Source organism: Hyaena hyaena, unplaced genomic scaffold (assembly GCF_003009895.1).
Source record: "Hyaena hyaena isolate Hyena2069 unplaced genomic scaffold, ASM300989v1 scaffold_1528, whole genome shotgun sequence".
NCBI classification, from domain to species: domain Eukaryota; kingdom Metazoa; phylum Chordata; class Mammalia; order Carnivora; family Hyaenidae; genus Hyaena; species Hyaena hyaena.
In genome coordinates, this window is record NW_024082175.1 from 116343 (window position 1) to 130234 (window position 13892).

Genomic DNA, 13892 nt, shown 5'->3' on the forward strand with positions numbered 1-13892 from the left:
CTGCTCTCTGCGTGTGTGCTAATATCCCGGCGCTCAGCCCCACGTGGGATACAGCCTGCCTCCTCTCCCATTGAGGCGGCTCTTTCCGTCTGACCTCAGACCTGCTCCTGGTGTCCCTGGCTTCTCTGGGGCTGGGCTCCAGGGAGGCACTTGACCGCCTGCCTCATCCCTGCATGTCCTCCTTGTCCGCCACCCAGAGGTTCTCCCCTGGCCACCTCAGCCTGGTTACAGATGTGCCGGGCAAGTGTGTGAGGAAGGCAGGGTGAGCCCCGTGTGGTCGCGGACCTGGGCTCAGCCCAACTCTCCTGCCGCCCCACCCCCGTGCCTACAATCTTGCCTTGTTGCAGTGAACTTGGCCCCCACTCAGATGCTGGGTCCAGGGTGAGCTTCAGAGGGGGGCCGGGCTGTCACTGCGCCTGCTTTCCCCGGTGCAAAGGAAACGGTATTGTGTGTTGGGTGTGAGGCGGTGGTACAGTGGTAGGTTTGGGGCTTTCTCTCTCTGGTTCCGGCCTCTGCTGCCAGGGCCGTGGGAGAAGCAGACACGCTTGCCCTTGGGAGTTGGAGCTGATTTGCCTCCCGAGTCAGCTGCTTGGCCGCTTGTGACCAGGCTGCCCAGGGCTGCTTTCCTCCCAGGACAGCTGAACTCTGGGCCGGTTCCTTTCCAGATGTGCCCATCCCCTTTCCCTTCTTGGGGATGTAGGGGCGTTTAAGAGCAAAGGCTCGGGAGCAGGCTTCCCGTGTCAGATCTGGACCTCTCTCCCTGCCTCCTCGGTCTCCACCTCTGTAGGATGGAGACGTCCAGACACCTGGAGGGTGATCGCAGTGTGCTGGGGGGCTGCCAGCGCTGTGGGCTTGCACACACAGGCATGGGGAATGGGGTGGGCGCCAAACCCCAGAACTCAGGGGCTCTAGTGGCTTGTTCTTTTGTGCCCTTCCCCTCTTGTGTGCCCAGGGCTGTTGGCCCAGCGAGGCCTCAGGGAGACACGTGAAGGCTCTTTCCAGCCAGCTCAGGGCGCGCCAATTTGGGCCTCCTGGGCTGGCGCGTGCAAAGCCACATCACAGGTCCCTACTCACTGTGGATGGAACCGTGCCCTTCTCCTCTGTGCCCTAGACAGTGTGGAGTGGGGACCTATGGCCACAGGGGACTGTGTCAGCCCTGCTCCAGTGGCTCTCATCACAGAAAACCTGCCCTGAAGCCAGCTGCCACATCCCCGCCCAAACCTCGCTTCCTCTCCTCTCTGTCCTCTGACCCTGCTGCTGCTGAGGGTTCTCTGCTTGGTTCCAGCCTGGTGTTAGTTGTGGGGCGACTTGAGCGTTCCCTCTCTCGGACCCCACATGGGTGGTGACCGCTGCGACATTGGCTGTCCAGAGTAGCAGGTGGCATCCCTCAGGCCCTCCCAGGACGTTTCCACTCATGTGGTAACCTCAGTGCAACGGAAGGTTCATTCCATTCCAAGGGACGAGCCTGACGCGTAGGCCTTGGCTGGCCATGCGTGCTGTTTTGGGCTGCTGGGCCCCTGGATGTGGCCTGGAGGGGGTGGGGGTTGTTGGGGGATGGGGCTGAGGAGTCACAGGGGACGGAACAGACGCTGTGGGCTGGAGGCTTCTCTCCATGTCTCGCAGGTAGCTGGCTGGGTGGGACCTTCTGGTCCTTCCTTTCATCTTGATGGTGTGGGCAAAGCCACTTGTCCCATGCGGTTGTCTTGCAGAAAGGGACGGAGAAGGCTGGTGAGTATTCTGTGGCCACCGGCCAGTGTGCAAATAAGGTGTCACAAACACGTGTCATCTTTTTCTTCCTGCATTTTAAGTAAATAGTTCATCACGACATAACGTACGGGGAGAGCACAGATGCACATGGCCTACGTGTGGTTTCACGTTAACAGCACACAGCCACCTTTGATGTTATGTGGCCTTCTTGGCCCTGCTTGTCCACCCCTCCTGACTCTAGCATCGTGCGCCGGGTGCCCACAACCATGCAGCGTGGTATATCTGTGGGGCCTGCAGTTGTGTCCCGGTGAGAGCTCCTGTGACCTCGTTGGCATGTGGTGTTCTTTGTGCGTGCACCTCTGATCACACTTACGTTCATCAAGACTCGCCGGTCTGAAGTGTGTTCTGACACTTGGATGTGGTCTGAGAGATGTGTGTGGCTGCGTGACCCCACGCGTGGTGATGCAGAACATTTGATGCACCCTTGCCACACCCGTGGCTGTGGCGCCCACGACCTGCTGTCTAACACAGGTGCTTTGTTCTGGCTGCGTTTCGTGTCCACAGGACCACAGAGCGTCTTAAGTGTCTGGGCTCTGCCTCTCCCATGGCACCGGTGCTCTGAGGTCCAGCCGGCCTCAGACACACACAAGTGTGTGTATCTGCACCCGATTCCTCTCCCTCTGCACAGGAGGCCGTTGGCTTAGCCTCCCGCCCTGGTTGGGCATTCCGGTCACTTCCAGAGGTTGGCGGTCATGAGCAGTGCTGCTGCTCACTGTCCTGGCCCTGTCTTGGTCTCCTGCAGACGTGCTGGACTCTGGGTCTCACGGGAGGAGCACCTGTGACCTCGGGGGACTGCGTTTCTCATGAAGCGTCAGCCCCTTCCGTTCCCGCCAGCAGCTCTCGGTTTCTCCGTGTCCTCTTCGGCCCTGTTGTCACCGTGGACCGCTCCTCCCTGTGGGGGTCAGGTGCTGACTTGTGGTTTGAGCAGCTGTGCACACGCTCCTCAGCCTCCTTTCCTCCTTTGCGGAAATGTCTTTTCAAAGCTCTTGCCCACTTTTTAATTGGGTGGTTTGTCTTAATTGTTGTTGAGTTTGAGAGTGCATCATGTGTTGTGGACGGAAGTCTTGTGTCCCTGTGTGACTTGCAAGTATCTCTTCCAGTCTGTGGGTTGTCTTTTCATCGTCCTACTGGTGTCTTCTGAGACACAGCTCTCCTTACTTTTGATGACGTGCAGCTCACCTGTCACCGTGTTCTGTGGGCCGTGCTCTCGGCAGATGGCATTTTGATGTACGACACTGAGCTCCTGCTCCTGCTGTTTCCCAGAAGAATCTCCAGTCTGGTGCAGGCCCCTGTCTGTGTGTCCTTTCCTGGGGCCGGCAGGTGTGCAAGCCACGAAGCTGGGAAGCCAGGAGAGAGTTCTGACTCCGCCTGTGTGCCCGCACCCCTGCAAACTCGGAATGTCCGGCTGTCTCACTGGCTGTGCTTTTGGGCTTCATGGACCTGCTCTCCGAAACTGTTCTTTGCACCCTCAGGACCTGGATGCATCACTGGTGGGAACACGGGAGCTGTCGAGTGGCGGTGCTGCCTTCCAGCCAGGAGCCTGTTTGCCAGGTCCCTCGTCTTTGCCCGGGCATTGGAGCTCCGCCAGCGTTCTGAAATTTTTATTGCTTCTTGTGCCAGTTTGACAGAAGTGCCAGGAGAGCAGACAAAGGTTGGGTGAAGTTAGCGTGGTGGTGACCCTTCACCTCAGCTGGAAGGCTGTCAAGAGCCATGTCCTGGTGCCAGCAGCATGCCATCGAACTCTGAAAGTTGTGTTAAGAGCTCCCCGGGGGGAATGACAAGGTGAAGCACAGCCGATGACATAGTTGATGTGTGCAGTCGGCAAGTGTGCGGGCCCTCACCGCGTTCTGAGTGCCGGGACACGGCTGTTAGCAGATCTGGCAATGCCCTGCACGCCCGACGCTGATCCCTGGTGTGGCGATGGGGGACATAACAAGCCGCGTGCTGGGCGCTGCGCGCTTGCAGAGGGGGACGGTGGGGGCCGACCGTGGTTGAGGGGGCATCTCTGGGAACTGAGGAGGGAGTGGAACGTGAACAGTTGGGGGGGAGAGTTGAGGAAGAGCAGGAGCGCAGCAGCCCCCAGGGGGGCCTGAGCTCCCGCACCCGGCCTGGTCGGGGGCCAGCCCGCCCAGCAGCGTTGGGGGTCTCGGGCTGGGGTGGGGGGAGAGCCTTAGGAAGAAAGGGGCACCATTGCCTAGAGGTCATGTGCGTGCACACGTGCTCGTATTTATGTACACACAACTGCCACATGCATATATACAGCTCACACTTAAACACACAACTCCCATCCACAAACACGCACACCCTCCCCACATATAATCACATACACACAAAATACACACTCTACTTTGCAACGTGTGGCTCCTGGAGGGGTCCTTGTGTAAGCTGGACAGTCCAGACACTTGTCTTACGTAGAGAAAAACAGTGGATGAGGGTGGTCACCTGTTGGAAAGCTCTCTCTGCCCGACGGGAGGTTTGTGGGTATATTTCTGTGTGTGTGCACACGGAAGCCACTCTGTATGACGTAACTAAAGAGTGTGTGTGGATCTTCTTCATCGCTGGTTTTTCTGGTTGTAAAATGGATATGGAAGTATCCGGTCACCTCGCTGAGCCAGGAGGACATGTCGAGGTGATGCACACGGGGCGCTGCCCTGGAAGCCGGCCTCGTGCCAGCTGTCATAGATTAAAAAGTACGGATTCTGTCTCCTGCCTCCAGGCCTCTGTGGGTGTCCGGGGCTCTCCACCTTCTCTTCAGTGCTGTAAAGGTTCTGTGTCTTCTTCTGAAAGAGGGTGCCAGTGTGCTCTGAACGGACCATCACGTCACGCCTTCTTCACCAGTAAGCCAGGCAGGGTCACAGGTCTGGAGCACCGGGAGAGGACGTCAGGGGGGCCGCTCTCAGGGGTTCTTCTCAGAACTCTGCTCCCTCCTTCTGGCAGGCCTAGGCCAGTCTGTGTCCCGGTAGACACTGGGGATGAGCCTCCACCTCTTACCCTCTCACGGCCCCTTTCTGGGCCCCGGTGTACATGCCTCTAGCCCTTGATGGTTGGACCTGCCTGCTCAGAGGCTCCTGGGGGCCGTAGAGCCAAGGTCCAAGGCAGAATGTTTTCTGAAATACCCAGCCCCCATCTCTGCCTGGGAGGCACCTCCTTTCCTACGAGGCTTCTGGATAACCAGGAAGGTGGGAGGGCCTCCTGTAAGCAGGCACTTCCTTCTCATGGAGCTGAAGTCGGCCGCGGCTGTTCTGGGTTCTTCCTGAGAATGCTCCCTCCCTCCGGGCTCGAGGCTCATGAGGAATGGCTCCTATGTACTGGCCAGGTCCTCACCGCCTAGGCCCATCAGGCGCTGCCTCCCCCTCCTGGGTGCAGAGAGCGGTGGGGAGGCGGCTCCGGTGTGCTCCATGCCCTGCAGCCGGGCTGGGAGTTGGAGCCAGCTGTGTGATCATCTGTGTGTGAGGAGGTACGCGGGGCACCTGTGGTCTGGAGATGGGGCGCACTGTGGCATCAGGCCACCCGTGGAGAGGCTCGCCTGCCTTGGGAGCCGTGCACTGCTGGCCGTGTCCAGGCCCTGCTGGCCGAGCGCACCTTCATGCTTGGGGACCTTGCTCAGCTGGCCGGCGCCCAGGGGAGCTTTGGGGTGGGGCTCTCGTCAGGGTCATCGGGCCGAGGCGCGGGCTCAGTGAACAGATGTCACCTGCTGTGGCAGTGCAGTACAGGTGCTCATCCAGGATGTCTGGGGGACTCTGCGGCAGCCCGGGTGCAGCCCTGTCAGCTGAGCCCTGCCCTCGCGTCTGTTCCCAGTCCACGGCCTCCCTCGTCCCGTCGCCAGCCTGGCCCCATCGTGATGGTCCAGCCCAGACTGGCCCTCCCGCCTTCTCCACACAAGTCCGGCCTTCTGGTCACTCGGATCCTTCAGGGGTTCCCGCCCGCCCTAGGCACAGTCCAGGTCTCAGCCTTGCCAGCCCGTCTCTCTAGCCATCCCCACACGGCTTCCTGGCGGTTGGAGCTCTCCTTCCCAGGGGTCCGCACGTGCTGTTCCCCGCACAGACCCTCCTTTGCCTTGCCTGCCCGACTCCTCATCCCTCGGGCCCTACCCGTCTGGACCCTTCCTCACAGCATGTCGGGGTCGGACGCTCATGTGTGTTCAGGGCGGGGTGAGCTCGCTCCCTGCCTCACTCAGAGTGTCGAGTGAAGGGCACGGAGGCGTAGAGCCCGTGAGTGTGGGCAGAGCACCTCTCATACGCCACTTGTAAACCACGCACGCTCCTCGGACAGGCTCCCTGCAGACGTGGTCCTGTTCACCCGTGAGCAGACCGAGGCGGGGAGCCGCGCTTTGACCTGAGGCTGCGGAGCTGGTGTGAGGGAGTCGGGGGGACCCCAGTAAGCCCCGGGCCACCGTGCCATCACACTCTGCTCGGCACTCAGGGCACCCTCCTCCTGACCACGTGTCTGCTGCCTGATAGGTGTTGGCGCCGGGAGAGAGCTCCAGGAGGTCCGGATTACCAGCGTTCACTCTGCAAAGTGTGATGCCCCCAGGAGCCAGCAGGTCAGTTGGGGGTGAGGGGCGACGCTGCCTCCCCCACGCTGGCAGGCAGCATACATGCTTTCCTGTCCAAGTCACTCTGCAGTGTCAGGGACCCGTGGAGTCCCGGTGGCCGCCGCGCCCTCCTGGACTCGCCTGGGGCTGTGTCAGGCCTTCCTCCCTGTGGCAGTCACCTGAGTGAGGGCCCTGGCTGTGGTGGGCTGCAAGGCCTCAGCTTGGTTGCAGGCGGAATGCGTACGCACGTGTGTGTGTGTGTGTGTGTGCAAGGGGTGTGGGGACTAGGGGTTTCCGTGGCTGGACAGCAGAGCCCTGCGGGGGTGCGGGGCCTCTCCAGAATGACACTCTTCTGTCCTCTCTTCTGTATCTAACTCTTGGCTGCCCACGTGTTCTTTCTGTGCCCGCAGTAAGCCAGGCATGCTCCACGTATGGAGCTGGCGTTTCTCAAGAGGGTAGAGTCACAACGCAGTTCTGTGCAGCCCGGCCACCCGGATTGGTGCGCCGTCCATACCTGTGTGTTGGCGGGGGCAGTGGCGCCCACTCAGTACCCTCACTCCCTCCTGGTGGGCGCCGCGCTTGTAGACAGAATCACACTTCTGTCCCGGCCTGAGCCTCCCGTCATGGAGGGAGCGGTAAGTGTGTGCAGGCGCCTGGCTGGGGTGTGACTGCCTTGGCGGGAGATACCTGGACGATGTTGGCTTGTCATCATGAGCCCTGTCGCTCCAGTCCTGGTAAGGCCCTGGGGTCAGAGGCAACGTGCAGGAGGAGGAGGAGGCAGGCTCCTGGAGGAACACCTGGAGGAGGCGGGAGCAGCTGTGGGCCGGCCAGATGCAGGGGTGCGGGGCTGGGTCTGCCTCCCCGTGCTTGACCCACAGCAGGAGACGCGGGCACTTACACTGCCCGGCCCTTGGCCTGCTGCTGCCTTCAGCTGGGGTCTGGTCACTTTAGATGGACAGTGCGTTTTGCTCCCGAGAAACCTGGCCCCGGGCAGGCGCTGTGGCCCGCAGATGCCCTCCTGCCGCATCAGCCTTCTCGGGGGCGACGTGGTGCTTCAGGGCGGGTGAGCATGCGGGCAGTGTCCCGGGGTAGGGAGAACGGACGGGGGAGGGTCACGGAAGGCAGGAGGGAGACTTGTCAACCGCCACGGTCCTGCAGTGGGAGTGACGGGGCCTTCAGCCAGGGCGTACTTGCCGACGCGCTCCGAAGATAGAGCCTTGACGACCCGCTGCTGGAAGGTTGTGGGTGGGGGCTGGGAGGACCCAGGAGGGGCCGTGCTGGAAGGGTGAACTTAAGGTGAACCTGGGACGAGTTGAGCAAGGAGGTGTGATGGGAGCCGTTCTCGACACATGCCGCACCCGTGGAGAGGGTCCAGCCCTGCGGGTGTTAGCGTGCGTGTGCACGAGCCTCGGGGGTGCCGTGTGCGCAAGCTGGTGGGGGCAATGTGTGCACAAGCCACAGGAGGGGTGTGCACGAGCCTTGGGGGTATGTGTGCACGAGCCTTGGGGGTGCCGTGTGCACAAGCTGGCAGGGGGAGTGTGTGCACGAGCCTTGGGGGTGTGTGTGCACGAGCCATGGGGGTGCCGTGTGCACAAGCTGGCAGGGGGAGTGTGTGCACGAGCCTTGGGGGGGTGTGTGCACGAGCCTTGGGGGTGCCGTGTGCACAAGCTGGCAGGGGGAGTGTGTGCATGAGCCTTGGGGGTGCTGTGTGACTTGTTTCCCACCTTCTTTCAGGGTGCCGCTGGCGCACCTCTGTCGTTATGGGTTAGTGACATTCTTCCTGCCATTTATGGGGGGGAGGTCTGACAGCACAGAGGTTGAGGTCCCCACAGGCTGTGTGTGTCAGAGTGTCTTTTCTGTCTGTGGTTGGGCAGGGCTCCGTGGCACGGACCGGCCCCAGCTAGCAGTCTGTTTTCCTGCTGGTGGCCACGGGGGCTGTTTCCACATGTTGGCTGTACAGATGAGGCTGCTCTGGACACCCGTGCAGGTCTTTGTACAGACACGCACTTTCCCTTCAATGGATCGCCTGGGTCGTATGACACGTGTGTTCAACATCTTTGGAAACTGCCGGGCTGTGTTCTGCAGTGACCATGCCACTTGTGTTTGTGCTGCCACGCGGGAGAGCCCCAGAGTGTGCCCATCATCGGCACTGGGTGCGAGCGGTCTTTGTCAGCATAGCCCTTGTCAGGGAGAGGGGCGGGCTCTCGTGGTGTGGTCCGCGCTTCCTCATGACGCAGGATATGAGCCCTGTGTCAGACACGTGTTTTAAGAGGGGTCCCCAACGCTGCCTGCTCGCAGGAGGCCCACTCCTTGGCTCATAGCCTGTTTCCCGTGTGGCCACAGCTTCAAGGTCTTTCATCTTTGCTCTGGCCGTGTTTGGTTGGCTGTCGTTCCTACCCAGAGTGCTTGTCATCGCCAGTGTTCACTGTGATCTTAGTAGAATAGTGTTTCCACCAGCTTCTGCAGCAGGTGGGACCCCGTTGTGACAACCTTCTAACGCCTTCTCATTCTGTCATCTGGCGTTTTCAGGGTCCTTTTTCATCAGTTGTTTGACTCTTAACAATAAAATGCATTTTCCTCCTTCCTAGAAGGCTTGGCATTCCCGACTGGGTGCAAGACCACATGAGCTCTGCCTGTTTTGGTGCTGGACATTTTTGTACATTTCTAGCTATTCTTGAGCTGTTTCTTGGAGTCCATTGAGAAGCAATTGATCCTTTTCAGTTCTTGTGTTTGTTCTTTGTTGTCTCACCGTGATTCTGCTGAATCTCCTCCCACTGATGCTGGAGTCCTCAACTATTGCGTCTGATGCCATGGGTTATTTCTCCTCTCTGGCCAGGGTGCTCAGTGCTTGTTTCACCCCATCATGAGCCCCTCCCAGCTGACTCTCCCCGCCCTCCGTAGTTCCCTCGTGCCACCCGTGCCGGCCACTGGGGCCCTTGGCAGATCTGTGCAGCGCTCTCCTCGTGGGTCCCCTGCCCCCAGGCCCCCGGCGGAGACTCCTCAACTTGGGGCCTGCCGGGCCCCTCCCCGCGTGCAGACTTACCTTGTCTGCTTCCATCCCCGGGGTCACTGTGCCGTGTTGTCTGGTGTCCAGGATCTTGAAAGCTGTCACATATTTTATCCAGTGTCCTATTGTTTGAAGCAGTGGGTAAAATCCGGTCCCTGTTACTCCACCTTGACCACAGTGATGCCCTGAGTGAAAGTTCTGTTTTGACGACCTTCCAGGTTGAAGGTTGCGCTCAGACTGGCCGCCTGGTTGCCCTGTGACGCCGTCTCTCCCTCACATGCCTGTGAAGTTTCAGTCTGCACACACGTAGCAAAACGGAGTGAGGTTTGAAATTGCTTTTATTTCCCCAGACTTGCTTTCTTCAGTTCATGAAAGCGATGGGCCCTCTGATGGCAGAGAAAGGCAGCCCTTGGTCTTGGGAAAGTCCCATTTCCGTCTGCTGCTTCGTGACAAGCCCCATGCAGTGCGTGTTTAGGGGACGGGGTGCATGCCAGCTGCTCCTGACTGGCCCTGCTGAGCTCGCAGCCACATGCCAGCCGGCCACCCCGTGACCATAGGGCCAGGTAGGGCACCCGGGCTCCCACCCTGCCCCGGCCGAGGATCACCGGCGGGAACGCTGGGTTTCCCGAAGCCCCTGGCAGCACACGAGAAGAGCAAGACTTGAATTGCCACCCGCCCAGGTTAGAGGCACGACTCGGAGGGGTGCAGACCCCCAGCAGGCCAAGCAGAGGGGGGCCTGGGTGTGAGGAAACGGGCCACGCTCTCAGCAGCCCAGCGCGCCTCCCTCCTTGCCTGGTGGGTCGAGAGAGTCACGCCAGTCACCACCAGTTGTCTAACATAGACTTAGCTTTCAGAGTGCGCGTGTGCCCTGCACAGTCCTCACTTCTGTTTGTTGTGAAAGCCAGTGGTGCCCACTGGCCGAGTGTGGACCATGCCTGGAAGAACCCAGCGAACGCCCTCATCCCTGCCATGCCCCTGTGTGCCACACGCCTCTGGTCCCCCCCGCTCCTGAATGCCCTTACCCCTGGCACTCGCCTCTGTGCTCCTGGTCCCCCCGCTCCTGACCTGGTGAAGTGCGCTGGTATCATTTGTTTTTCCAGGGATGTCCCTGTGGACCTGACCTCTCTGAGCGCCAGTGCACACGCACACAGGCTGTGTATGACGTCAGTGTGTGTCACGTTATGTGCCCTGCTGCTCGGGGCTTGACGGAGCGTGACCACACCTGTGCCGTGCTGGCTGCTCTGAGGGAGCCCCAGCTCACTGAAAGGGCTCCTCCTCCTCACGGGGAGGCCTGTCTCTGGGCTGGAGGCTGCATTCATGACCGGATTTTACATGAGGAGTGTGTTATTGAGGGTGTGGCTCCAGTGGGCACGTGGGGTCTAAGCTATGTCTGAACTTACACCCAGTGTGACCCCAATCTTTCTGTTCTCTTTCCTTCACCCCACCGCCCAAGCTTCTCTGAAGCGAATTCTGGACGTCGTGACATTGGTCCTTAAATGTCTTGGTGCACGCGAGGGGCGGGGCTGCTTTTCCTCACGCAGAGGACGTGTGTTGCCACATCAGAGCAGCAGTCCCTAAGAACTTCCAACAGCCGGCCTGTGTGCACGTTTCTCCGGTTTCTTACAGCTTTTCTTGGTGTTTGGATTCAAGTAAAGCCCATGCATTGTGGTTGGGTGACAGGTTTTATAATTCTCTCTTTTTTACTTTATATCTCAACATAAAAACTCGCAAGAAATTGCAAAACATCACAGAGAATTCAGTGTCCACCTCAGCCAGCCCCCGAGTGCTGACATTGCTCACAGCTGGGGTACAGTGCTGTTCCCCAGGCTGCAGACTTGATTCAGTGAGTCTCTCAGGCCACAGGCACTGCTCCTTCTCTCTGAGTCCCCCTGTGGTCACACTGATGAAACTGGGCGGCTTCTCCTGGGGCATTGTCCAGCCATCCCGGGGACATGGCCTAGCGTGTTCCTCTGTGTGTCCTGGGAGTTGTTGGCTCTCCTGAGACCTTGGTTGGATTGTGTTCTTCTTATGTGGGGGCAAGACTTGCTGTCAGTGGTGGTGGACTTCCAGGAGGAGGCTTGCACTCGGGCCGTCGTGACTTGTGTGTGGCACTCGTGGCCGCTGCCCAGCATCGCTGCCTTGTTAGGCATTGCACAGAGGCCGAATCTCCGCGTCCTTTCTTCGTCGGTTGGATGGAATACTTACTTCTGTACAGAAAATCTTCTCTTCAACTAATCGGGCACCTTGAGAAGCAGGACAAATACCTACTCCTTCCTTTCGTTGTCCTTCAAAACGCGGATTTGGTTTTTTGCCATTTCCGAAGGTAGACAATGAGGCGTTTTCATAAGAAGTATCCTTAGATAAAGGTTTAAACACTTTTGTGTTTCAGGCTGTTGGGCTGTTGTCCTGTACACTTAAATTGTCCCATCCTCAGCCAGGGAATCTCTTCAGGGTAGTTCGGAGTCACAGTGACAGTGACCCGCCAGCCTCAGACAATGCAGCGGTCCTTTGCCGTGACAGGAAGGTGCAGGCCTGGAGCCATGTGCAGGAGCCCACCTGGCCGCTGCAGGGCACGTGCGCGTAGAGGCCACAGCTTGGACATCTGGTGTGCTCTCTGCTTCTGAGCTGCTTACGTTCTCTTGGCCTTTCTAGTGGACGGAGGCAGAAAAGGAGTGTGTGTGTAGCACATCCAGGTCATCTGTGCCTCCACACCACGAGGCCCTTTCTCACCACACCACACCACACCCTTGCCCCGTACCACGCCAGCACACCAACAAGAGGGACACAGAAAACAGGAAGCCACGCGTGCGCCGAGGACGTGGAGGACGGCCCCCCGGGCCCTGTGGCGGGAGCGGGAGCTCCTGCAGCTGCTGTGGCGAACAGCGTGCGGGGCCTCCGAACACTGACACCAGAGCGAGCGTGTGACCCACAGTTCCCGTTTACCCGGGGAACCGAGAGATGGATAGACAGACGTGGTCCGTCTGCACCCTGAATGTGGCTCAGCCCTGACGGGGAGGGACACTCTGACACCTGCCACACCGGGGACCTGATGCTCACGTGTGACCCACTCTCGCGAGGCCCCTGGGGTCTCCAGGTTCCTGGAGACAGAGAGTGTTGGGCACCGGGGCTGGGGGAGGGGCTGGGGATCCCTGTTTCATGGGGACGGGATTTCCGTTTGGGAAGATGGAAAGTTCTGGAGACGGAGAGTGGGGACGGCTGCACAACAGTGTGAAGGTGTTTAGAGTCCAAGAAGACGATACTTTTTATGTGTATTTTGCCACAAGAAAAAAGAAGATTGTTTAGAAATACTGATGTTTTTCTAGCAGTTACCTTTGCAAAGCCCCCAGCCTTGTCATCTTTTAGCTGTTGCCCTTTGGTTCCCTCACGTGAGAGGTGAGAAACTTGATAGCCGTGCGAAGCCTCTGCCAGCTCCCCTTCCCCCCACGCCCTGTGATCTGGAGAGGTGGGTGCTGGGTTGGTTCAGCGCTGATTCTCGAGATGGAAGATCTTGGTGCTCACAGGGCTGTTCCACGGATGTTCTTTTACACTTCCCTTGTGTCCGAATCGCTCTCAGAGCTTGTTCACCATGTGCCTGCTTCACGGCAGAGGATCCGGGCCGGTTGTCTGCGTGGGCCTGAGAACAGGCATTTCGGGCAGACTCCCCGGCTGACGCTGCCGATGCTGGTCTGGGAGCCGCTGGGGAGCAGTGATATCAGTGCAGAGAGGCCTCGTGGGCACCGTGGGGCTTGTCTGGAGCCTGCACGCCGGTTCATCCACCTCCACACTGTCGACATGTGTGGCTGGGTGATTCCTGGGGGGGCAGAGGGGCGGTCCTGTTGGCTGTGGGGTGTGGAGCTGCAGCCCTGGCCTCTACCCACATCTCCAGATACTACCAAATGCTCCCTGGGGCAGTGTCACCCCCAGTTGAGAACTTACACTTGAAAGAAAGACAGTTGGGCTCACAGTTTCTCACCTTGTGCATCTTTGACCACGCTGTCGCTGTTGCAGCTCAGGCAGCCACCACAAACGGGTGGCGTAGACAGTAGGCCTTCATTCTTATGCTTCTGGCGTGTGACATCAGGGCCCTGGCTGATTTGGGTGTTGGGAGGCTGGGGGGAGAAGACCTCTTTCTCTCCTTTTAAGGGCACTAAGCTGATCATGGGGCCTACCCTCAGCATCTCATCTGCCCCTAGTCACCTCCCAGAGGCCACAGGTCTGAACATCATCCCATCGGCAGGTAGGGCCTCAGTGTAGGGACTTGGGGGCGACACTAGCATTCTGTAATAACAGCCTTCCGATGTCGCGTTGTTGTTGGAGTCTGATGCAAATACAGTTTCCTGGCATGTAAGCTGGTCTTTCTGTGCAAGGAGCCTTTCCGTGTTATAAGTCTGGTGATGGGACTGTGACACCTCGGGTGGCCCTGGTCGGACGTGTGTCTCCTCAGTATGTGGTTTCAGGTCTTTTTTCTTTTAAGTTTACCCACTACTTTCACTAAAATGCTTTTTCTGTCTTCCTTTATAAGAGTTTTTAATTTTTTAAAATTGGTACCTAATTTACAGACAGTGTAATGCACAGATCTTAAGT

At 59.0% G+C, this 13892-nt stretch overlaps 1 protein-coding gene across 3 annotated transcripts in view; it reads left to right on the plus strand.

The window, feature by feature from the left end:
• The window catches only part of MOB2 (MOB kinase activator 2), a 73644-nt gene that overhangs the window by 37808 nt on the left and 21944 nt on the right, over positions 1 to 13892 (plus strand). For 2 of the 3 annotated variants that reach the window (XM_039224108.1, XM_039224110.1), the window contains exon 1: positions 1652 to 1728. The exons of the other annotated variant lie outside the window; for it this stretch is intronic. In XM_039224108.1, coding sequence (XP_039080039.1) covers positions 1667 to 1728 — 62 coding nt within the window. In that variant the 5' untranslated portion in view covers positions 1652 to 1666. Of the gene's footprint in view, positions 1 to 1651; positions 1729 to 13892 lie in introns of those variants that run through there. 3 annotated transcript variants of the gene reach the window in all.